We start from the raw sequence: 24,501 nt of genomic DNA on the forward strand, positions 1-24,501 counted from the left end.
CCCTTTTCTGGTGTACACTTTCTAACTCAGCAGGGTGCTACCTGCAGGGGCTGTTTTGACTCAGTCTGACTTCCACGGTGTGGGTCTCCTCAGGCTGACTGAGGTTCCAGCTCTGGATGCCACGGGGTGCCCTCAGTCAATTTTATTCCAACACTTGCCACCGGAGTGAGTGCAGACCATGGCAGAGGGCAGCGGGTCCCTCAGCATCAACTGTGCAGTGGTTTCTCCCAGCCCTCTCTTGGGGTCAGCAGGTACCAGAGCAGCTCACAGAAGCAGGCTGAGCCTCACTCTTCCCAGAATATGGAAGAGATGCCCAGGGCAAAAGCGGGAGGAGCTGGCACCCAGACCCAGCACCCCAGGGCCTCATTACAGCCTCATTTGGGGTTTCTGAGGAGCTCCATTGTGCAGCAGGGCTGACTCAGTTTCTGGCCCCTACTGGTCCTCTCCATCACTGTTCCAGTGGACTGACAGACAAGGCAGGGATCCCAGCAGCTGATCCTGCCCTGCTCACCCAGCAACTGGCCCCCAGCCCAGTTGTCCCATTAGCACATGGGAGACCCTATTCCCCAAGGCTCTAGGCACAGGACCACCACACAGGGACAGGAACCAGGAATGGCCAGAGAGGTCCCAGCCACAAGCAGCCTCACAGCCCCCACCATCCAGGAGTGAGCTGCGAGACAGGTGGCCATGTGCGAGGCTTCTGGAACACCTACTGGGATGGACAGGTAGCCTTGCACTGACCAGTGGCCACTTCCTCTGGTACAGGGGCTCTCCCTTCCCCACAGTCCTCTCCTGCCCCCTCCCAGGCCCCCCAGAGATGTCATCCTGGGCCTCTGCTCACACTGTTCCTGCACTCTGCACACGCATGCATACACACACACACATGTAGACCCACACCCGTACTGCCGGTCAGTCTGCCTACCACCTTCCCAGGTAGTTGCACAGGTACCAGGGCACAGGAGCACATGAGACAGACAGCACCCTCACCTTAAACTCTTTGCTGAGTCAATCTCAGCTTGTGATTCACACCTCTGGCTGGTCCATCAGAGTTTCCGGTCATTCATGTCATGAATAGTGTCTGTGCCTGTTTGGGTGCCAAGGCCATGCTGGGGCTAGGGACATGGAAGTTGCCCTCTTCCCACAGTGCCTGCTCCAACGCCCACCTGGAGGAACTGGTTTATTACTAGCTGAGGAACGCCGTTGTCCCCAGCAGCATGTGCCTGCCCTGGCGTGCTACCCACCTGGAGCGCCACACAGGGAGGTCTCAGTGGGAGGCAGCAGAGGCATGGTCTTGGGGAGGTGGACTCTGCTGGGCATGCAGAGCTCTGTCCTAAGGAAGCAGGGCTGGCAGGGGACCCCCTGCCCAGGGCCATCTACATCAGGCCAGGCAAGGAAGGACAGCACCAGGCTGGCCTGGATGGATGGAGGGTGCGGGGCCCTGAGCCGTGGGTGCCCAAGGAGGAGGGCTGTCAGTCCAACAACCATGACCGCAGTATTTGGGGCCCAGGGGGCACAGGACTCATGGGCAGTGACCAGAGCAGTCCCACACCTGCCCAGACTCCCCACCCACAAGGAGGCCGACATCCAACTTAGGTCAGGAAATGCTATGAAAGTGGGGCCCACTGGACCTGGCCCGCCATCCGCACCCATAGCTCTCTAACCCTGATTGCTGGCGCCTGGACTCCCAGGAGCCCGACAGGCGGCCCTCCTGCGGTTATCCATAGAGCCACATGGGCGCAGTGTCTCCAAGGCGCCCTGAAGACCCTCTGCTTCAGCCTCCTCATCCAGCTCTGGGGTCCCTCGGTGATTTTAAATGAAGGGCAGTGCCCTGGCCTGCCTCTGCCACTCCAGGTGTGGGGGAGCCTCACCAGCCTCCACCCTAGAGGCTACCACTGTGTGCGTCCCCAACTCTGCCTCACCAGGCCTCCCCTCAGCTCCACAGCTCCTCAGAGGGTGACCAGTACTGCTGGCTGGAGGTGTGTCCAGGAGCCAAGGGGGTCACCAGGTGGGCAGAGAGTGCCACACTCAGCCTCTGTAGCCTCTGTTCTGGGTGCCCCATGTGGAGACCCCTCACACACCTCCCAGCCCACAGCTGAGGCCCTGGGGCTGGCTCCTTGGGCAGGCCCCAGTCCTGCTCCTTCTAGGGCCTGCACCTGGGCTCTCTTTCTCCCACCCAGCCTGCACAAGAAGGGACCACAGAGCCTGATGTGCCCACAGGGCCTCTGACCCCTAGTGGTCTGGAAGGAGCAGTGGGAAAGGCCATGCCAGGGACAGGAGTGGGGCAGAGGAAGCTGTGGGCCCTGGATGAGCCCAAGGGCAGCCCGGAGCCCCGCACCTCCAACCCCTCACCTGGTGCCACAAGTGGGCATAGCCTCCCCCACCCCACCTTAGGGCTGAGTGGCTGTCCCTGGCCTCAGTGTTCCCATCTGCAGCATGGGGTAGACAAGGCCACACTTAGGCCAACCCTCTGGGACCTTAGCCAAGACCCATAGTGGAGGATGGCAGCAGCCCCAGGACCCCACCTCAGCCCGGGACACCCCCACCCAAATGAGATGGGGTGCAGGCAGGGCCACAGGAAGGGCAGGAGCTCCAGAGGCCATGCACACTGGTGGCACAGGGAAACCACAGCCTATGTCTCTTGTGAGGGAGTCCTGGTCTGGTCTGACAGGGAGGGGAGAGGAGGCCTCTCACATGGGGACTGTCCCCTCCACACAGCTGCTGGGAGTGGGGAGCAGGGAGGGCCCACGGGAATTCCCTGGTCTGTTGCCCAGGGTCCTTCTGCTCAGGGCCTGGTGCCCAGCCCTCCTGTCTGGGCTGTGGACGAAGAGGGTCCCAGGGGCAGGAGGAAGGCCAGGTTCAATTTTGAGTCGGGGTCTTTTGGGAACCTGGCACCCAGCCCTGGTGCCCCCCAACTCTAAGACTGCTTAGAAGCCCTTCCAGCAAGCTCCTCACTGCCTTACCACCCACCAGGGCCCCCACCCTGGAGCATGCAGGTGACCTCTCCTGGCTGCAGGGCCTGGGGGCACCAGGAACAGGGACAGAGGGGAGGAGGCACGCTAGAGACTGTGCTAGGGAAGCGTGGGGAGGGAGGGCAATGGGTGCAGGCCTGGGACAGGGCCTGCCCACCCCAGGCCCTGCCCCTCCCCCATTTCCGCTGTCCCTCTGTGAAAGGAACAGCAGGGAGAAGGGGAGGGAGGGGGAAGGGAGGAGAAGGGAGGGGAGGGTGGCCCCGGGACGCCCTGCCTGCCCCTCCCTCCCTCCAGGCTTGGCGGGCCACACTGGGCCACAGCTGGAACCCATTACACCCCTGCGACTCTTGGGACAAGGCTCATAAGTGACCCTCTGTGAACGCTTGGAATGAGTCAAGTCTGAGCTGTGCGCCGCCTTCCCGTTAGCGGGTGGCGCCACGGGTGTTTCAGGGAGCAGCAGGAGAGGGGAGGGGAGGGAAAAGGGAGGGGTGCAGGGCCAGGCCAGATCCCTCGTCTCTAATCAGTGGCCTGGAGAGCTGTCTGCAGCCTGCCTGGGTCTCAGTTTCCTCCTATGCAAAGAGAGAGACCAGGAGAGACCATGGCTGGACCTCTTCCTGCCATCTCCTGGGGGGAGGGGCCCTGAGGTCGCCCCACCCCAGCTTGACCCAGAAGGGCTTCACCCACTCCTGCCTCCCCATCCTGCTGCTGTAGGGGAGGCTGCCCACCACCCCCCACACACCTGTGGTCCTCTGGGGATGTGGATGAGGGTGGCTCCTCCCCAAGACCCAGGGGCCATGTACCAGGCCCCAGTGTGTTCTTGGTGGGTGACCCAAAGTCCTGGCCCCCTGCAGACAGGTCCAGATGAAGGAGCACTGGGGCCTGGTGCTTGGAGTTCATGGCACACACAAGCCTGGCAGGGGCTGGGGGTGGGGTGCACCCAAGAGGCCTCCAGCCCAGACTGGAGTTAGAGTCAGGGCAGTGGGGACAGGGCTGAGAAAAGCAGGCAATCAGGAAGCTGCCAGTGGGAGGGTCTCCCAGTGCAGGGGACCTCAAGGACAAGGGTCTTCCTGTGATGGCCTGGGAGCTATGGGAGCAAAGGGCTGGGAAACCCCGGGGGTCTCCTCTTGAGTCATAACTCCCTTAAGGGGGCAGGGTACCCTGTCCATGCCACAGCACCTTCTCTGTTCCCATGTGTGGAACTTCCCTGCTGGTGAGGAAGGGGCCAGCCCCCAGGATCTGGTAAGCAGGTCCTGTCCAGGTCCCTGCTGCCCAGAACCTGAGACTCCCAAGGTCTACCTCCAGGTACCTAGACCCTAGGATTTTGTGCCCAGTTTGAACTGGGCCTGTGTGGATCTCTTCCCTGGCAGCTTAGCTGCTCAGGACTCACCAGGAAGGAGGGTGCCCCTGGCTGTCCCCCTCTTCTGTGAAGCCCAAGGGGAGCCCCTAGGCACTGGGCAAGCCCACCCTCCTTTGGGAAGGGAGGGGTAGCTGGGGCTGGGCCCATGGGGCTCAGGCCCTGCTCCATCCCTGCTGTGTGTTCATCCAGCTGTGAGCAGCCCTGCACCAGGGGACAGGGACCAGAGGCAAAGGTCCTGGGGCTGAGGCTGTCCGCAGCCAGGACTTCTCTGCACAAGCAGGGCCAGGTGCCATCCCATCCTAGGTGGGAAACCAAAGTACCTGCCTTGCCCTGTTCTCTCCAGGCCCTTCGCTGCCTCAGGTGACCCTCTGGTGGCCCCACTAACCCTGTTGGCTTATGTGGGCTGCCTGGTGCTGTTTAGGGTGTGCCCAGATGCCAGGTGTCCCCTGGTGTTTTTCAGAAGTTGGAGGACACCATCCTGAGCCCCACCGCCAGCAAGGAAGACCGGGCACTGACCATGCGTGGGGAAGGACGGCAGGCCTCGCCCACCCCTGTGCCTGCCCGCATCCGCGAGATTGTGGCCAGCAGCCTGGGCAGCGAGTCACCCCGAGGTGAGAAAGGCAGCACAGTGGAGGCTGGACCAGGGAGCCAACCCTGACTGTCCTGTGGCCCAGCTGCCCGCTGGCCCAGTGGCCACTATTCCCAGGGTGTCCTCCAGGCACCCACCACTGGCACAAGGGACCAGCATTTTAACACCAGCATTGCAGTTGCTTCCTTCTGCACTTTCACTGGCATGAGAACCCCAATGGCTGATGTTGGTTGAGGAGTACAAGCCCCCCATCCACCCCAGGCTCTGCCTGTGTCCTCCACCCAGCACCCTGCACACAGCGACCTCATTGTCACAGGCAAAGGGTGCACACAAGGCCATGCTACAGTCAGGCTGTTGGCCCACTGTGGCCGGTGCACTCCCACCCACCCTGAGAGTCTGTCCTGCCTTATTGGGGAGTGCTGGCATCTAGGCAGTGGCAAGGGGAGAGGACCCCCAGCACCTGTGTTTAGGGGAGTGGCTCCTCCCTTGGCACTGAGGTGCCAGTTCTGGTGCCCAGCTCCAAGCCACCAAGCAGACTTTGTGGGGGTTCAGCTGGGCAGGGGTCACGCGTGGTGATGCCTGGGACCAGAAGAAAGGGGCCGGGCAGCCCAGCAGTGAGGCTGATGGGCTGGTCTCACAGGGGCACTGCAGCTGCCTGCCGCTGTGGCCCGCGTGCAGGAGGAGAGCGAGCTGCTTCAGGAGGAGCTGGTCCGGCTGGCAGGCCTGCTGGCCCAGGCAGGCGCTGAGCGGGATGAGCTGGCTGGCAGGTGCCATGCGTTCAGCAAGCGGGTGAGTGCAGCTCAGCCTGTCCTCAAAGCAGGCTGCCTGTCAGAGCCCAGCAGGCGGCATGGCACATGCAGATCCTGCGTGACAAGTGGGCAGACTGCGGCTATGATGAGGCCCCACTAGGCCACTCAGCAGAATGGACGTGCAGCAGGTACAGGTGTGTGTATGGCCCACATTTCAGGGTCAGCGCCCATGCCTGGCCACCACTTATGCTATGCTCAGGCCTCCCTGAGTTCTGCTCATCAGGGATATGAGGAAATGAGGCTCAGAGGGGGTGGTGCGCACCCAGGCCTGAACAAATCTGTACCTCCTGATGTGTGAGCCACACCAGCATCAAATGCCCCTGGGCCTGGGCCTCTCCTGGGAGGTCTCCTGGGACCCCAAGAGACCCTGCCCTCCCATGAGCCCCGCTCCACCACCCCTTCCCACTGCACCCTGCCCTGTGTGGGAAACACCCCATTTTCATGCCCCACCCAGCTCCAGGGCAGGACTGCTTGGGCCATGCTGACCCGGAGCTCAAGGGCTCAGCCTGCTGCCCCCTGCTCACATTGGCCGTGGCCAGGCAGGGGTGGGATCTTCCTAGCACAGGGTGGAGCTGTTGGGAACAGCCCGAGGGGACAGAGGCCACAAAAGCCCTGTGGTTAGTAAGCCTGTGAGTCAGATCTGTGCTCCCAGACTCCTGGGCGTGTGTGCCAGGAGCCCAACCTCGTGCCCGATACCTCCAGGAAGGCGGCAGGCAAGGAGGGTCTTGGTGTCCAGCATGACAGGGTGACTTCCATCAGGTGCAAACCATTTCCCCTACTGCTGAGGGGACACCATCCTCCCCCAGCCCTAACCCAGGGCCTTCCTCTCCATCACTTCCTGGGCCCCCAGACCAGCTCCTTGGTCCTATAACAGCCCCGTGGCCCTGGCCAATGGGTCCTGGTGAGTCTTCTGGGTTCCACTAGGCCTGGATCACCCAGGACGCTTCTGATGGATGGGGTTCTGCAGCCTGGGTTCTGCAATAATGGCAGGACACATGTCCCAGGCTCCTCTCGACCAGGGCTGGGAGGTGGCCCACGCTGGAAGGTGCCCACTGGTGAAATGCAGGTGTGGGAATCTAGAGGGCCTCCAGGGCCTGCCTCCCAGGTCTGTCCCCAGGCCCAGGTGGATGATGCATAGCTGTGGGGCCCTGATGGGCTGCTGGCCCCCAGCTGCAGGCCCAGCTGGAGACCACCGAAGCACAGCTGCGGAGGTCAGAGCTAGAGCACAGCGTGGACTTGGAGGAGGCCCTAGGCCACCTGGAGGCCTCGGAGCAGAGGTGAGGCCGGGCGGCAGAGCCGGGAGCCAGCCACACCTGGGAGCTGAGGCCAGTGAGGGTCAGGATGGAGGCTTCATGGTCCCAAGTCATCCCACCTGCCCGCTGTGGACAGGGCTGAGAGGAAAGTGAGGGAAAGCATGGCCTCGCCACCAGTGCCCCACCACCAGTCTCCACCCACCTGGGGCTCTGAGGCCACCCAGGGGAGGATGGTGGATGGACGTCTCCACTCACACTGGGCTCAGCAGAGGTCCCTGCTCCCTGGTACCATTGCAGCCACGCCTGGGCCTCCCCCACCTAGGTCACTCTCTCCAGCGCAGACCGCACTGTGGGCTGTGGGGCTCCCCAGCCCCTGATGCCTACTGAGGCTGGTGGCAGGGCCACTGCTGCTCATGCTGGCTCCCCTTCTCGGGACACCAGCTCCCCACCCTCTGGGCTTTGAGCCACTCTGATTTTATGGTCAGATGCTCTTTTGTTCACCTTTGCACCCCACCATGAAACCAGCACCCAACATCAGCCCAGATCCCAGCACTGACTCTGCACCCCACCTGTAACCCACTAGCAGACCAGCCCCCACCTGTGATGGGGCGCTGCAGGCTGCCAGGAGGCCCAGGCCCAGGCCCAGGCCCAGGAGGTCAGTGTGTGTGGAGCACCCCTCACAGCTGCTTCACCCTTGGGGACTCAGGAAAGAGGAGCAGTACTGGGAAGCACTGTGAACACCAGTTCTGAGGGGAGCAGCTCAGTGGAGGCCACTGCCTGTAGGCGGCTATGCAGCCTAGAGCAGGACAGGGTCAGTCTGGCCAGGTGTAGACCAGCTGCTGGGGGCCTCTCCCACAGGGACCCTCCCTCTGCACCCTTGGGCCCTGGACCCTGCAGTGCTCCTGCTCCTCTGCACTGTGGAGCACCAAGGGTGGTGGCAGAGCTTCAGGGCTGGGGAGATGCAGGAAGGAGGACATCAGCTGCTGCCATCCTTGGGACCCAGTTCAGGAGGCCAGCACTGCTCAAGGCTCTACAGAGCTTTGATTTGGGGCTGGGACTCAGCAGCAGCATGCAGCGTGGGTCTATCTGTCCCATCCAGGAGTGCCGGCCTCGCCCAGGTGAATGCCCTCCTGCGAGGACAGCTAGAGCACATGCAGAAAGCCAATGACAGGTTGGCCCAAGAGCTGGCCAGGGCAGCGGACAGTGTGGTCCACCTGCAGCGCCAACTGAAGCTGAGGGGTGCATGGCACTGGACCAAGACACAGGTGCCCCCTCCCCGCTTTTGCTGACTTCAGAGGCTACCTGCTGTGGCAAAAGGCAGGGCAGGGAGAGGTTCAGCAGGCTGCATGCGCAGGGTTCCATCCTCTATCTGGTGCGGTCACGGCACCTGTGGCACTGGGGACCCTGGGCCCTTTCACTGGGGGAGGAGGCCCTGGGCATGAGTCAGGCCTGGCCCTGGCCCAGATGGGGACACAGGGAGGGCCTTGGCCGGGCTGCTTACTTCTAGCAGTCTGGCCAGCCACACCTGAGGGGCCAGGCCCCAGGCCCCAGGCTTTGGCCTTGCGGGAGGGACATGTACAGGTGTGATGCTCTTGTCTACCCTGGACACGGGGCCCTGTGAGCTGAGTATGGCCGTGGCTGACATGGCTCTGTGCCTGAGGAAGTCTCCAACAGGACTGATGTGTCCCCACTGCACTCCAACAAGGGGGTTGCACATGCAGCCAGTGTCTGCCACACAATCCGTTGGCAGGACCTCTCTCTCCTGAAGGCTCCCCACAGAGTCCCTTCAAACATGCCCACTCCCAGGAGGCCACCACTGGCTCCTCACACCCAGTAAGGCAGAGGGAGCAGCTGTGGGTGGAGGTAAAAGTCAGCAGCTACACGGCTGCCACCAGGAGCAGAGGGGCCCAGGACATCAGATGAGCCAGCTGAGGTGTGTGACAGACCCTGTCTTGCAGTGCAGGGCTTGAGCATGGGCCTGTGGAGGTGTCACACGTGTGGCTTTGTCCACATCTGCAGCCAGGCCTGTTTTGTGACAACCACAGGCAGGTTCCTGTGTCACAAATTCCAGTCAGCACTCCTGGCTGCTGCTGCTGCTGCTGTTGCTGCTGCTGCTCTACTGCTGTGCAGGTCCTTTCTGTGCCTCCAGCTTCCACGCTGTGCTGTGCACTGTGCACCTCCTCCAGCCCCATGCAGAGGCCTGGGGCCTTTTCTAGCTCAGCTTTGGGCTGGTGTTCAGCAGTGTCACAGCCCTTCTTCTCACATGTTTGCTTCCTATTCTGGTCATGGCTCATCAAGTTTGTGCCTTTGTCACTTTTGGAAGGGCTATCACTCCCAAAGTCACTGCCTGGCTCCCCTCTCTCCACAGCCAGCTAGGCATGTGCCCACTTCTGCTCTGAGTCGGGCTGGTGCCATACTGGACTGCAGAGTCAGTTGGCAATGTCCTCACAGCCTTTCCCCTAGCATCCTCTTCTGATGTCTGATCTTACGTCTGCTGCTCGGCACAGGCTCTGAATGTTGTCTTTCTCGCCTTTGGAAGTGTTGGCTGAGTCTTCCCCAGATACCTTGTTCCTGGCTTGTGTTTCTGTGCCTCAGCAGTCACCGTGTTTTGAAAGCCATTGCTCTGTGGTCTGGGTCGATGTCAAGATGGACTTGCTGTTCTGCTGGCTTCTTACCCTGCTGCTTTGCCTCCTTGTGTCTCGGGTGATTTTTGTTGTTTAACTAAGAGCTGCTTATTTTCTTTGGAACTCTGTGAAAATTCTTTGAAATCTGGAGTGAATGTAGTATTTCCAAAAGGGATATTCACTTCCGGTGGGTGCCTGTAGATTTTTGGCTCAAGGGTGTCTGAGAATGAGGATGCGTGCATGTGGGCTTCAGTCATGTGATATCTTGCTGTGGTTCTGGATCCGTGGGCAGATTTTCTTCCCTCTGTTCACTTCTAGCATTCTAGACAGGCAAGGGTCTCTGCTTTGGCACACATGTGTTTTCTGGTGGGGGATGTGAGCATGTGTATATGTGTGTGAGTATATATGTACATGTGGTATATGTGCAGTGTGTGTTTATGTGGGAAGAGATGAGTGGGGTGTGAGTGTGCCTGTGTGTCAGAGTGTATGGGTATGGTGTGTGAGAGTGTGGCGTGTCATAGAAGATATCAGTGTGGTGTGTGAGTGTACACATCTGAGCCTGCAGAAGTGATGTGTGTGTGTGTGCATGTGTGATGTGTGTTCGTATCTAAGTACGAGTGTTTCTGAGAACATGTGTATAGGCCTGGTGTGTGCGGTGTCCATGCACGTTGAGCACATGGCCTGAATGTGCATGTGGTCTGTGGCATGGATGTGTTGGAGTATTCCAGCCCACCCTCTAGTCCCCCCCACTGCAGCACCCCTACTCTCCTGCAGCATAGGGGCATCACCCACAGGGGGAGACTCTACGCCTGGACTCTGTCCCTAGAGTGCCTCCGGCCTGAGAAGGCTGTGAGAGTTGCTTTGTCTGGCAGGAAGCTTCCCAGTTACCTATCCCAAGCCTGGGATCATTTGCCGCAACCACCCAGCCCTGCTCATCATGAGGATGGGCTTGGCACTGCTCCTGCCTGCCATGCTGAGGGCAGGAAGTGGTCTGGCCAAGGATGGTAGGGCTCCGAGTAGCTCAGGAGGGAAAGGCTGTGAGGGTCCTGAACAGCGTGGCACAGCAGGGTAGAACTGCACCCAGCCAGCCAGGCCAGGTAACTGGGCCAGCCTGGGGCACGGTGACCCCTGCAGCCTGAGGTGGCTGCGCCCAAGGTGGCTGAGCTCAAGTTAGGATGGCATGAGGCTCTTCCGGGCCACAACTGTGTACCCAGCAAGGCAGAGCCTCTGCCTGCCTCCCCTCAGTGACCTTAATCCACCCTCCTGGTCATTGGCCCCTTCCATGCAGCAGAGCTGTCCCTATACCCCTAGGTCCCCCGCCCCCCCGCACAGGCTGGTGTCTGGACAGCTTGTAGCGCCCCCTAGAGGAAGGAGGCTGTCCTGGGTGTAGGGAAGTCAGGGGCTGGCCCACCAGTTGTGGGGCGACAGGCTGAGCCAAGGAAGGCCCTGCCTTATGGGCCCACCATAGAGTCCCATCCCAATTCCCTGAGCTGCCTGGCAGGTGTAGGGTGCTCTCCCTGGGGGCACAGCATGGCTGGGGGGCCAGGGTTTATTCATTGGGCATCAGGGCTCCAGGAGCTGGTGGGTGACAAAGCTCCATACCTATGGAGCCAGGCCAGCCTGCAGTGGACACAGATTTCTCCTTCCAGGCCTGGCCTCCAGGCCCCAGGGAGCCCCAAGACTTGCTCCTCTTGTGGAGACAGGTTATGGCCCTGCGGACACAGCTGGCAGAGCTGCGGGCAGCCACTGAGAGGTGAGCCCCCCTCACAGTGAGGCTCTTGACCTGGCCCAGCCTCAGGCTGGCTGGTGAGAGGGCCAGTGGGGAGAACAGAGGGCAGAGGGAAAGGGAAGGAAGCAGGGCAGAACTTTGGGGACACATCCTGCCATGGCTGGAGCTTTGTGTGGGTCTGTCCTGGGCCCCCTGGGCCTTCTCACTTGCACACGAGGACCCTGCAGCTCAGAGGGTGGTGTCCTGCCAAGGCCATCCTGCCTGGCCTGGCCCCTGGCCCTGCTCACCTTCTCCAGCTGCACCCCTCCACTCCGTGGCACATAGGACATCAGATGCCACATGGCAAGAGCCTCTCCTGAGGATGTCGGGATGCAATGGGAGCTGCTCTGCCTCCCCAGTCCCAACCAGGGCCTGGGCTCAGTGAGTGTGCCTTGTTCCCAAGGGGTCTTTCAGACATGCGAACAGACATGGCCAGGACAGCGCGGCGCCTGCACACAGCATGCCTCAGCCTCGACTCCAATCTTCAGCTGGCGGCCAATAGTGCAGCCAGCTCCCTGGAGCAGCGGCTGCGGGAGCAGGTCCAAGAGATGCTGCAGCTGCAGGGCCGCTGGGATGCAGAGAAGGTGGTGCTTCAGGCCAGGTGGGCAGCAGTCAGGGTGGGGAGGCCAGCACAAGCCCTGTCTGCCAGCCAGTATGGCTTCCTAGGGGTCATGCCTCGTCCTGTTCTGGGGTCCTGCTGCCCCCACAGGCTGATACCAGGGTATATTGCTGATGCCACACTCTGTCCTGAGCCACTGTCCCAGGGGCCCAGATCTGAGCCTCCCCTGGAGGCAAAGGCTAGGTCTCCCCTGACACCAAGGATCACAGTGGGTGCCGAGGGAGAACATGGACTATTTCCTGTGCCTGGAGCCCAAGGGTTGGAGCGTCAGGTCCAAAGGTGGAAGTGGAGGCCAAGAGGCCAGATCCCTGTGTCCTGGGGAATGAGACCAGCATCCTATCCGGGGGTCAGGGATCCTCACAGGGAACATGGAAAGTTCTGGACCCACAACCCACATGTGGGGCTCGGAAGTCTGAAGCAACAGAAAAAGAGACACAAGCTGGGTGTGGCAGTGCATGCCTGTAATCCCAACCCTTGGGAGGCTAAGGCAGAAGGATCACAAGTTCAAGCCCAGCCTGGGGTACCTAGTGAATCCAAGGCCAGCCTGAGCTACATAATTAAGTCCTGCATCCAAGACAAAATCAAAAAAGAAAGAAAAAGAAATAGGAGACAGCCCTGGGCCACCAAACAGGAATTTAGCCAGCGGCCCACAGGGCTGACAGGCACCAGCCTCCTGCCTTTGGAGCATCCAGGTCATGCAGACCCAGCCTGGCTCCAGAGCAGTGGGTATGGGCTGCAGAGAGCTAAACAGTCAGCTGTGGTGGCATGGGCAGCAGGACTGAGGACAGGGACCCCAGGGGGAGGAGCGCTGTCAGGCTGATGACACAGGGAGCTCCAGGAGGGGGCCTGCTCAGCAGGGGTATAGACAGCGCCCATCAGCTGTGCTGGGAGGATGAAGCAGGCCTCGGCCAGTGCTAGACATGGAGCTGCAGAGCTGGCTGGCCAGGGTGCGGCCCTGGACACTGAGGTCAGGGCAGGTGCTTTACTCCTGAGACAGAGCCACTGAGGGGTCAATAGCAGGAGAGGCGAGCAGTCAGGCCTCAGGCAGGGGAGTGCCCTGGGGAGGGGGCAGATCCCTCCAGGAGGAGCCTGGACAGAGCCAGGGCATCCTCGGGGCTCTCCTAGGCTCTCTGAGCAGACACTACTGGCAGAGGAGCTCACAGAGCAGAGCAAGCGGAGGGAGAGGACGATCGCATCCCTCAAGCTGAACATCCAGAGCCAGGTCTGTGGGCCACAGAGGGGGAGCCTCTCCAGAGAGGAGGGTGGTGATGTCCACCTGCCTGGCTGAGGCTCTCTACCCACAGGACTCCCAGCGGCGCAGTGGGGGCCACCTTGCCGAAGACACTCTGCAGCCCAAGGTCCAGTCCCTGCAAGACGAGGTCCAATATCTGCGGAGAGTCTTGACCAGCATCGAGGAGGTTAGGCCAGCTTGGCCCTGGGGGGAAGGCCAGGTGACCCTGAGCCCCTCTAATTGTGGTCTTGCACTTTGTCCCCTCTGTCCTCTCTTGCACCCTGGAGGTGGCCCAGGAGGACACCAGGAGCCCAGAGCGGCCATGGAGCAGCTTTGCTGAAAGCCAGGAGGTGTGGGGCAGACAGAGGAGCCCCCCATGCTCCCCGTCCCCCGCTCCACAGGCCTGCTCCCCAGCAGGCCTGGACCCCTCGCTACGGGCAGTGCAAGCGGCCATGAAGAGGAGAAGGCAGCAAGAGCAGGTGGGGCCCCAGCCCGGGGGCACCAAGGCCAAGCCGCCTCACCCTGGAGAGGGGCCCCTCATACACACACCCCCACAGAAGCTGCGCCTACAGCTGGAGTCCTCACGGGCCGTGGCTGCCGGACTGCGAGAGCAGCTGTCTGCATGTGAGAGGGAGCTGTGGGCCTCTCAGAGGCTCTTACAGGACAGGGCGCAGGAGCATGAAGACCTCCTGGGCCAGCTGGAGGTGCAGAGGCATGAGGCACGGTGCTGCCAGGCATCGGTTGAGCTCTTGGGAAGGTGCTGGGGGGCAGAGGCCTGGTGGGGAGTGGGGAGGGTGCTGCCTGGGCAGAGGCCAGGGTGGGGCCAGCCTTTCTGGAAGACGTGGCCTGCCAGGCCCTTGTCCATTCCATACCTACTACAGCTTTCCAGCACATGACCCAGCCCTGGCCAGTATGCCCTCTCCTCCTCCTCCGAGTCATAGCCTGGGCCTTCCCAACCCCTGCCTGCCCTCAGGGAGAAAGCAGCCCTGGAGATGCAGGTAGAGGAGCTGAAAGGGGAGGCAGACATCCTGGACGCAGAGAGGCAGAGGCTGGAGGCAGCCGGCATGGAACTGCACAGGAGCCTGGCGCTGGGAGCAGAGCAGAGGTAGGGGCCTCAGGTCATGACCCTCAGGGGTCCACAGCTGGTGACTGGTTCTGCCACCCATGCTGGGGCCACAGTGTACCCTCTCTGGGTCTCAGAGTTTCTTGGAGTGGGACCACTTCCCCCTCCAGTCTCATCTGTGCTTCAGGGGGCTCCCCGCTCCTCTTAGGGTTCCCTGGACTTGGACAGGCTGCTGATGGCTGCCCTGCATTAGAGTCTTTTGAGTGACCCTAGTTCATCCTGAGATGACTTCCACCCTCTGCCTTCTGGCCTCAGCCAGGGGCGCCTGGAGCAGCTGGAGGAGAAGGTCTCCTTGCTCCAGAAGGAGCTGGTGTTGGCCCAGGAGGCACTGAGCACGGCCCAGCTGCAGAAGGATGTGGCGGAGAGTGAGCGGGAGAACCTGCGTGGCAGCCTGGCCCAGGTACGCCCTGTGCTGCTCTGTTCCCGTGTGCCCTTCTGCACCCTGAGCCTTCTGTGCCAACACTTCTCTGCCCTCACCTCGCTTGTCTGGAATCTCAGCCCTGGCCAGAGCTACCCTATCCGTGAGCTGGGCCGAGACCACACCTGCTCCCAGGGTCTCCAGGCTGCAGCCCCTCCTCCAGGGAGCTTTGGGGCCTCTACCTGCCAGGGCCCAGGTGGGGTCTTTCCACTGCACCCCAGCCTCCAGCTCGTGTCCGTGACACTGCCTCGCTCTTGCCCTGCAGCTCAGTTCTGCTGCAGGATCTAATCCCTCCCTGGAATCCCCTCCCGTGACCACTGCCCTCCCCAGGTTCAGTCCAGCAATGCCAACCTGGAGCTGCTGGTGACACGGCTGAAGACAGAGGGGGTGGAGCAGCAGGACTCACTGGCTACAATGGCTGCCCTGATGGAACAGCTGGCCCAAGATAAAGGCTCCCTGAACTGCCTGGTGCTCCAGGTGAGGCAGGGACCAGGGTGGCTTGCCCCATGACTCAGTTTCTCCAGGGCAGCTGGAAGGCTCCTTCTCAGGCCCTGGGTCTCTCCCATCCTGATACCCACACACCCTGAGAATGGGAGTAGGTAGACAATGGGGGCAGTGCCCGGGACAAACAGTGGCCAGCCCACCAGGGCCAAGGGGGTGTGGTGTGGAGACTGTAAAAAGACCCTGGGCCCCTGGCAGCTGGAGCAGGAGTGGGACCAGCTGCAGGAACAGAGGAGAGCCCTGGAGCAGGAGCAGGCAGGTGCCAGGGAGGAACTGGTGCAGGCTGAGCAGCATTGGAGTGTGTGTGGGATGAGCAGCGAGGCCTGCAGGAGGCATGTGGGTGTCTGGAGCAGAGGCAGGAGCAGCTGGAGGGGCAGGTGGCCCAGCTCAGGAAAGAGAGGGCCCAGCTCCAGAAGCAGGTGGGCCAGGTGAGGCTGCGGTGGGCATGTCACACGTACTGGTTCCGCCCCTGCTAACTGCAGTACTGGAGACCTGGCCACATCTGTCCCCCTCCAAGAGGGATGTCTTACCCAAGTATCCCCACACCTCGGGCGGGCAGCCTTTGTGCTGATGTGTGGCAGTCAGGACAGCAGTAAGGACTCGCTAGTACTCTGTGCCTCTCTAGACTGGCCAGTGGCCAGTGTGTACTAGCACTTCTCTCTGCTGCGCGGTGACACACCGTGAGGGAAGAAGCCACAGCTGCCCCTTCCAGCCGCTGCTGGACATTCAGGCTGTAAGACCGCCGAGAACCTTTATGTACAATTCGTGGGCATGGATTTTCATTCTCCCCGAGTAACACAGGAGTGCAGTGGTGTGTAGGAGTGTGTGGAGCTCTACAGGAAGCTGCCAGGCAGTTTTCCAGGGTTCTGGTGTTACCACTGAGTGGCCAGCTCAAGGGGCTCCATGCCCCTACTGACATTTAATACCATGTTTTTATTTTTAGCTATTCTTTGTGTGTGAAGTCATACATCACCAAGGTTATAATTTGCATTTCCCTTATAACTAGTAATGTTGAGCACATTTTCATGTGTCCATTGAATATTCATGTCTCTTCGAGTCTTTTGTTCATTTTTTAACTTGTGTTTTTGGGTTTAGGCTGTGGATATGTAGAAATTCTTCATATATCACAGGAACTTGCCAGTTAGATGTATTGCCAGAACTTTCCCCAAGTTTGTGTCTTGTCTTTTCATTCTTTTTTCTGTTGTTTTGTTTTGTGATACTGGAAGTTAAACCCAGGGCCCCCCTTGCACTAGGTAAGCAAGTGCTTCACCACTGAGCTACATCCCAAGCCCTTTATTTTCTTCATAATATTTATGATGGGTATAAAACTTTGTCAAATCTCCTCTATTTTCATGATTAGTATTTTTAGGTCCTGTGTGAGGAATTGTTGCCTCCTGTATTTTCACCTGGCTTTCAGTTCAGGGCTTTGATCCACTCCATGTTGTATCTGTGCTTCTCCAAGTCTGTTCTCCAGACCAGCTGCATGAGCACCAACCGGGACCTGGAAACTGCTAATTTTTGTGCCTCACGTACCTGCTGAGTCAGAGACTCCATGGGGAAGATTAGAAACCTGGATTTCAATGAGCCCGCCAGGCAATCCCAACACACACTGATGTCTGAGACCACAGTGTGTGAGATGAAGTGGGAATGGAGGCCCATTGCTTCCCACACTAATATCCAGTTGTTCCGGCACTATTTTTGACAAATGACTCTCCTTGGATTACCTTGACAATGTATTGAAAATAACTTAATTTTATATGTGGGACTTATTGATCTATGCAAATCAGTCTATTCATTCTTTCACCAAAACCACACTGTCTTATAGCCTTTTAGGAAATCTTGAAATTGTGTAGTATGTGTCCTCCTGCCTTGTTCTTTTTCAAGTTGTTTTGTGTTTGTAACACTTTGCAGAATCATTTACAGTTATAGTCTACTTGTCAGTTTCTATCACCTACCTCCTCATAAAGCCCACAAGGACCTTGATTAGGACTGTGTTTGATTTATAGGCCAATTTGATGAGACTGGAAAGCCTGTATTGTGTCTTCTATCCATGAACATAGTATATCTGTGAACGTGGAGAGCCTTTGCTATGTCATTTGTCACACCTATGCTTTAGAGTTTTCATCATAGAGATTTTGCACAACTTTGATTAGATTCATTCCTAGATTTGATACTGTAAATTGTATTTCTGATTTAATTTCCTTTTTCTATTGTTTACTAATGTTTAGAACTACAGTTTCAGGTATTGACTTTGAGCCATGTGACCTTGACAAATTCACTTACAAACACTAGGGCTTTAAATTTATAGGATTTTTATACCTATATCTATGAATAATGTTGGTTTATAATTTTCCTTCCTTGTAACATCTTCATTGGATTTGGAATCTGACAAATTATATGCATAATGTTCCTTTGGGTCACAAATATTTTACTTCCTTTCCCATCTCAATACCTTCTCTTCTCTTTTCTTATTGCTCCATGACCTGAGGAACAAAGTTGAACAGAAGTGAAAAGTGGTCATCCTTCCACTAAACCCAACCACAGGGAAATAATTCAATATTTCTCTACTAACCATGATGTTACTTCTGTGCTCTTTATAAGTGCCCTTTAACAGATCCAGGACATTCCTTTTCATTCCTCACATGCTTTTTAAAAAGCAATAATGGGTCCTGAATTCTGTTAAATGTTTTCTCTACCTTTATTAAGATGATTTTATTGTCATTTTTCTTATTATGGTGATAAATTATATTAATCAATATTTTGAATTTTAAACCAACATTGCACACTTGAGATGACCTACTTAGTCATAGATTAATAACTATTTTATTATTTTAGATTCAATTTATAATATTTTGTTAGGGATTGTGCATTTATATTCATGGGGAAGATTTGTCTATAATTTTGTTTTGCAATATTTTTGTTCAAATTTGAATTTGACAAATTATACATACGATGGAATTTTTCCTTTGTCCTCCAAGTATAATATTCTCCTTTTTGTATATTTTATATTGTGTTTCTTATATATTCTATCTTTTTTCTCTTTGTGATTCAGTTCTGAATATCCTTCAGTTTTATCTTTCAGGTTTTTAGTATTCTCTTCTATTCTAATCTGCCATTAGGCCTATATATTAATTAATTTTGGCAAATATATCTTTAAATGATATAATTCATATTTAGTATCCAGTTCTGTTGTTAAATTCTATATCCTGTCATCTATCATCTTGCACATATTAAAGTGCTATTTTGACTTCTGTGCCTGATGACTCTAATCTGGATATCCAGTGGGGGTGAGGAAATATCTTTGTTTTCTGTCTTCACCTTTGTTTTTTGTTTGTTTGTTTTTTGTTATGTGGTCTTCTCTTTTTGTGTGCCTCGTCATATTAAATGACAAACATCATGTATGAGAAATTACAGGAATAACAAGAATAGTGATGATGTTGTTCTTTTAGAGAAGACTTACATTAATTCCAACAGGCAGTGGAAAGAGATGAGCACCATAATCTGATGAGGGGCTGAGGTGACTCACCTGAATTTCATTCTTTAGGAGGGGTAGTCTATTTCTGACTTACCATTTCAACCAGAATCAAGCTTTTCTATGAGTAAAACTTGAGATTTGGGGTGTACTTGATGACTGTGAGTTCCTTGTCATCTCAGTCTCTTGGCCTGAACTCTAAATCAGCAAATGTTTGAGGAGAGAGGCTGCCAAGTGGTGGGATCATTCTTCTGTTCTGTTTCCCTCCTCTCCAAGACCTTGGCATCTTCAGTCTGAGCTGTCTCTGCAGCTCCTGAGGACTCCTGGGTATTCCTGGAGTGCATTTTGTCTAAATGCTTGTGATGTCCTTGGTAGATGAAATGGTCTGCAGTACCAGTTCTCTGTTACCTTCCACTGCCACTTCCATGCCATGCGTCCTGTCCTCTGAATGCTTGTGGTGCCACTGAGGTTGGGAGTGGAGGCACCCAGTTCAATAGCACCTCTGCCACAGTGTGAGGAACAGACCTCCCCTCTACTATAAAACACACTCTGTACCTATGCCTGTGCTCTACCTTCTCCCTTTATTGCATGCCACACTGCTTGTGGCCCCTCCTTTCCTTCAGGAGGTCCCTCCCTCAGCCACTTACTCTCTTTTCTGCCACTGTCCCCTTTCTTCCACCCCTAGGTCACAAGCATGAAACAAGCCCTGGAGGAGCAGCTGGCACAGAGCCTGCAGGACCAGGAGGCCCAGATGGACACTCTGCAGCAAGCCCTGCAGGAGAAGGATGCTTTGTCTGAGGAGCGGGCCCAGCTCCTGGCCAAGCAGGAGGCCCTGGAGAGACAAGGCCATCTTGCAGCAGAGGAGACAGCTGATCTCAGGTGCCATGGGCCTGCCTACCAGGGCATGTCCACTTTGGAGAGCCCACAGTGTACTGGATGGTTGAGGCAGGCACTGCAATACTGTAATATAGGGCAGGGAAAGTGTGTCTCCAGTCCATGTGTGAGGGATGAGCTGTGTCTTCAGAATAGCAGATCATCTAAAGGAGGTACATTCAGGGAGATCCCTGGGGTCACCTTCCTGAGGAGATGGAGCAAGTAGCAGAAACTAGTTCAGACCAGTAGGAGGAAGATGTGGGATGTCTTGCTCATGGGTCTGAGGTTCTGGATGAATCTGTCTTCAGATAAGGCTGGACCCAGGCTCACATAGTATTCAGAATCCTGTCTCTATTTCCATCTGCATTGCTTGATTCAGATTTCATTCCTAAATAGGCTCACATAGAGATGGGGCAAAATGGCCAGCATACACTCTAGACACAAGAACATTTTCCCTAACAAGGACCCCTAGCTGCTTCCACCATGCATCTTGATCCACCAGACACCTCTGTAGTAATCCTGGGAGCCAGAGTTCCAGGGTTTTGATTACAGTCTCTGATCACTGCCTCACATGGGTCTGCTTTAGGAAAGGGAACCCCTGCTGCCAGGCCCTGAGGAGGCTGCCTCGTGGGGTACTGCTCTCTCTGTCCATAAAGTGCTAGCCTCCTCTTCAGCCAGCACAATGGACCAGACTCCTGTCTGCATACCACTCTGGAACTGGCTCACCCCTCCTGGGCAGCCTGCAACAGCTGGACCTACACCTCCAGACTTAGAAGCGGGGAAGATGCTCTTGGAGGGCTCAGGGGGAGAGAGACCAGAGGCACCCTTGGACTTCCAGGCTGATTGGCAGGAGAGACACTCTGAGACAAGACAGGTGGCATCTTGGTGGAGGCTGGTTCCAAGCTCTTTGCTCACCTGGCTGGAAGAGGGTCATGGTGTGGGAACATGGAACACTTGAGCTTACAGGGGTGGAGACTAGAGTAGAGGGGCACCATGAGGCAGTAAGCAGAGTCTCCAGAGGTTCTGACCCAGACCCAGAGGACCCCTTCCCAAAAACATCAGGAGCCCTGGAATCCCCAGTCCTGATGTGCTGTCCTTGCAGAGGTGCCAGGTCTTGCCAAGAGACACAGGTGGCTGAGATGGGCTGCTTGGGCTGACCCAAGGGCCCCAGAGCCTTCCCCATCTGCTGGGATCCCCATTTGCTCTGTGTGTGCACTGTCTGTATTTGAGAGCTTGTGTGATCACATGTTGCTTAGGTGTGTTTGACAACAAATGCCCCCACCCAGGGTGAAGGCTGGGCAGTCGCTGGTGAGTCCGGGGCCAGGAATTCAGGCCCTTTCATTGCTCTCTCAGAAGTGTGAGCAGGTGTGCAGAGCCTCACTCGGGCCCACTTGGAGTTCTGACCTGGCAGATTGTTTTGGGGACTCCATCCAGGGCAAGAGAACAGAGGCACTGCATGGGGCTCCTGAGAGGGGACCTGCCATGCGTGTGCTATATCAGCCTCCTGTTTGGGTCTCATAAAAGCCCCAGCAGCCACTGCGAGCAGCCCACATGTCAGTGTCAGCACACGTATGCTCCTAGGGAACTGGCACCTGGAGCCCTCAGGCCCACCCAAAATGGTCCCTGCCAATGTGGAGCTGGTCCCTGTCCCCGAGTTTGCTGACCGGATGCGGGTCTAGCAGTGGCTGTGGCTTGACTCTGCCTGGGCACCATGAGACTGGCGAACTTCCTGTTCTCAGCCTGCTGTTTTCTTTGTAAATAGCAGTCCTTTTCCTCTCTTGTAGGATCAGCTGACTTCCTGTCGCTGAATGGTAGGGGCTTTCTGTGTGTGATGGATGCTAGCCCTGTTTATGTGTTTGTACTTCCACATCTATTTCTGGTCTTTGAAGTTGGTTTATGGAATCTTCTGCAGGAGGAACACTCTGCCTCCTTTTGTCCATGTGTTCAGTTCTGTTGGCCTCTTTATTTTTGTTGCATGGCTTTTGTGTCTTGCTCAAGAAGATAACATAATATGCTTCATGTTTTTTCTAACATGTTTACAGTTTTGTGAAGCTGTGAGTATTGATTTTGTTTTGTTTCTGAATTTAGTTTCTTATTCACCCAAAAAATATCTTTTGCACAGGGTCCAATCCATTCTTGGAGCTTCTGCATGAATGAGGTGCCCTGTGGTTTTCTGATCTCCAGCCTGGACTGGGCTCCTACATGCTGCTCTGTGTTGCAGGGACACATGGGTGATACACTGGTTTGTCACTCTCTGCAGGGCCCAGAGGGACTGTCTGGAGAGCGGCCTCTCTGAGGCCCAACAACTGGTGGCACAGCTGCAGGCCAAGCAGAAGCAGCTGGAGGAGGCCCGGATTATTCTGCAAGGTGCCCTTTGGTGGCTCTGCCTCACTGCCCACTGCTGAGTCTGACCTCAGGTTCAGCTCCTAGAGGTGCTACTCCCTCCTCCAGGCCCCAGGGGATACAAACATGGGCTCAGAGTTCATGTACCCTGGTCTATAACATGCTGGCCCAGGGCTTAGAACTGGGCTGTGGCCTCAGGGCCAGTGCCATAGTCTCCTGCACCCTTGCCTGTGCCCCCACCCCTGCTCCCCCTGCCCCTGCCATGTGCTGGTCACAGGCAGACCAAGTGGTCACCTCTCCTTGGCCATGCTAAGGCCATGGAGCGCCTCAGCAGGTGGCCTTGTGACCAGCCCTGACTTACCCGTCATTTCCCAGTGGAGATGGAGCAACTGAGGAGCAACTGCAAGGCACAGGAGATGAGGCTGCGGCAGGACGTGGGGCGGCTGCAGCAGCAGGTGGCCCAACAGGAGCGGAATATGAAGCTGGCCCTGGAGAGCCAGGCAACGATGCACCAGGAGGACCTAGCTTGGCTCCAGAGGGAGAAGGTTGCCTGCCCTGGGCCCACCTGGATGCTTCTGAGAGCTGTGTCTTCCCTGGGGGGAGGGCCCTGGAGGCTGGGGGCAGAGCCAGGGCATCCTCACACCTTGGAGACCAGGTGGGTGGTACAGGGCCTCCCTGGAGCTCTTGTAGGGTCTGGAGTTGAGCCTGAAGTCACTGCCCTGGCAACAGTGAGGGCTGAGGAGAGGGGTGGGAGTTCTGGCATCCATCTGCACTGTCCTGCTGGTCCCAAACCCCAGAAGCCTTGTTTGACTATGTTTATGCTCCTTCCTGTCAGTGGCACATGGTAGAGGGTTAGGAGCAGTGGAAGACCTGGGATGTAAGATGTGGGATGGCAAATGCTGAGATGCAGAAAGGACCTTCCCATCCTCTGCTTGGGGACCTGAGGAGAAGACAAGGGGAGAGCAGTTGGCCTGACTGTCCATGCCTGGTGTCCTGTGGGCCCAGTTTTATTTGGGACCATAGACACCTGCTGGTCTCCTGTGCTCCAAACTCACAGCCTGTCCTTTGTCATGGCCAGGAGACTCTCAGTCTGAGCCTGGCAGAGGAGAAGGAGGTGGCTGCACACCTGCAGAAGCAAGAGAAGGAGCTGGTGGCAAAATGTACAGCTGAGAGGGAGGCTCTAGAGGAAGAAATTCAGAGGCTGAAACAGGAGCAGGATGAGAGCCTCCTCCAGCTGGAGCACAAGATGCAGCAGGTGATGATGGAATGGGAGGGAAAGGATCCTTCTGCCCACCTCACTGTCTTCTGTGACCCTGTACAAGGGCTTCATGGCACCATAACCCTCTCCCCAGGAGATGTAGCCTTTCAAGTTACCACTGATGCAGCTTTGATCTTCTACAGTGGTTCTGATGGTTAGTCATCCATCTACCTACCTGTCCATCCATCTACATATCCACTCACCTATCCATCCATCCAAACATCCATCCAATATATACATCTATCCAACTATCCACTCCCCATTCACCCATCTGTACATACATACATCTACACATCTACCTGCTTACCTATCCATCCATCCATGCATCCAACCAACCATCTGTACATACATACATACATACATCTACACATCCACCCACTTGTCCATCTGTTCATACATACATACATGCATCTAGAAATCCACCCACTTACCTATCCATCCATCTAAACATCCATACATACATACATCTACCCAACTATCCACCCATCTACACATCCACCTATATGACCCATCCATCTTTCCATATATCCATCCAACCATCCACACAGCCACCCATCCATACATCTACCCAACTGTCCATCTATCTACACATCTGCCCACCTACTCATCCATCTATCCATCCATCCACCCATATGTCCATTCAACCATCGATCCACACCTCTTCACACTTACTTATCCACTCGCCTGCTCATCCATCCACCGATCCACCCACCCATTCATTTATACATTTATCCAACTATCCATCTACACTCACTCACCTATCCATCCATTCATCTGTCCACCTACACATCACCCATCTACCCACCCATCCATCTTCACATCCACCCCCACACACCCATACACACACACCCCTACCCATGCACTACCTACTCATCCATCCATCCATGTGTCTGACTGTCCATCTATCTGTGCATCTATCTGGCCCTCCATCCATCCACCTCATTGGCCAGTTATACAGCCATTCTTTAGTGTATCCACACTGATCTCCAATTTAGGCACATTGTCATCCACCATCCTGGCCATCTTTCCATCCCACAGGCTGAGACTCATATGGTCTGGAAGGCCACCCTCAGTCCAGGTCTCTTCAGCATGCTGTGTCACCCTGAAGCAGACAACTAAACACAGTAATGTGTCACTGCACAATGTGACACAGACTGTATCAGCCCAAATTACAAGTTGTGGCAAGGAATGGTGACTGCAGTAGCCAAGGGTTACTGTCTAACAGTTTCTACTCTGGTCCTCACGACACTCTGAGGCCCATGCTGATAGGCAACCCAAACTGGTGAGAAAACCA

At 56.5% G+C, this 24,501-nt stretch overlaps 1 protein-coding gene across 1 annotated transcript in view; it reads left to right on the forward strand.

Moving 5' to 3' along the window:
* Window positions 1-24,501, forward strand: part of Crocc2 (ciliary rootlet coiled-coil, rootletin family member 2) — a 48,645-nt gene that overhangs the window by 1,542 nt on the left and 22,602 nt on the right. The window contains 17 exon segments of the mRNA XM_033764749.1: window positions 4,787-4,937; window positions 5,556-5,704; window positions 6,895-7,001; window positions 8,077-8,242; window positions 11,251-11,354; window positions 11,773-11,970; window positions 13,114-13,210; window positions 13,293-13,406; window positions 13,507-13,698; window positions 13,777-13,976; window positions 14,193-14,353; window positions 14,567-14,742; window positions 15,091-15,237; window positions 19,419-19,612; window positions 21,867-21,973; window positions 22,325-22,494; window positions 23,028-23,204. Of these exon segments, the coding sequence (XP_033620640.1) occupies window positions 4,787-4,937; window positions 5,556-5,704; window positions 6,895-7,001; window positions 8,077-8,242; window positions 11,251-11,354; window positions 11,773-11,970; window positions 13,114-13,210; window positions 13,293-13,406; window positions 13,507-13,698; window positions 13,777-13,976; window positions 14,193-14,353; window positions 14,567-14,742; window positions 15,091-15,237; window positions 19,419-19,612; window positions 21,867-21,973; window positions 22,325-22,494; window positions 23,028-23,204 (2,610 nt within the window).

The sequence above is a fragment of the Fukomys damarensis genome, unplaced genomic scaffold, assembly GCF_012274545.1.
Source record: "Fukomys damarensis isolate Sample0158 unplaced genomic scaffold, DMR_v1.0_HiC HiC_scaffold_16, whole genome shotgun sequence".
Classification (NCBI taxonomy): Eukaryota; Metazoa; Chordata; class Mammalia; order Rodentia; family Bathyergidae; genus Fukomys; species Fukomys damarensis.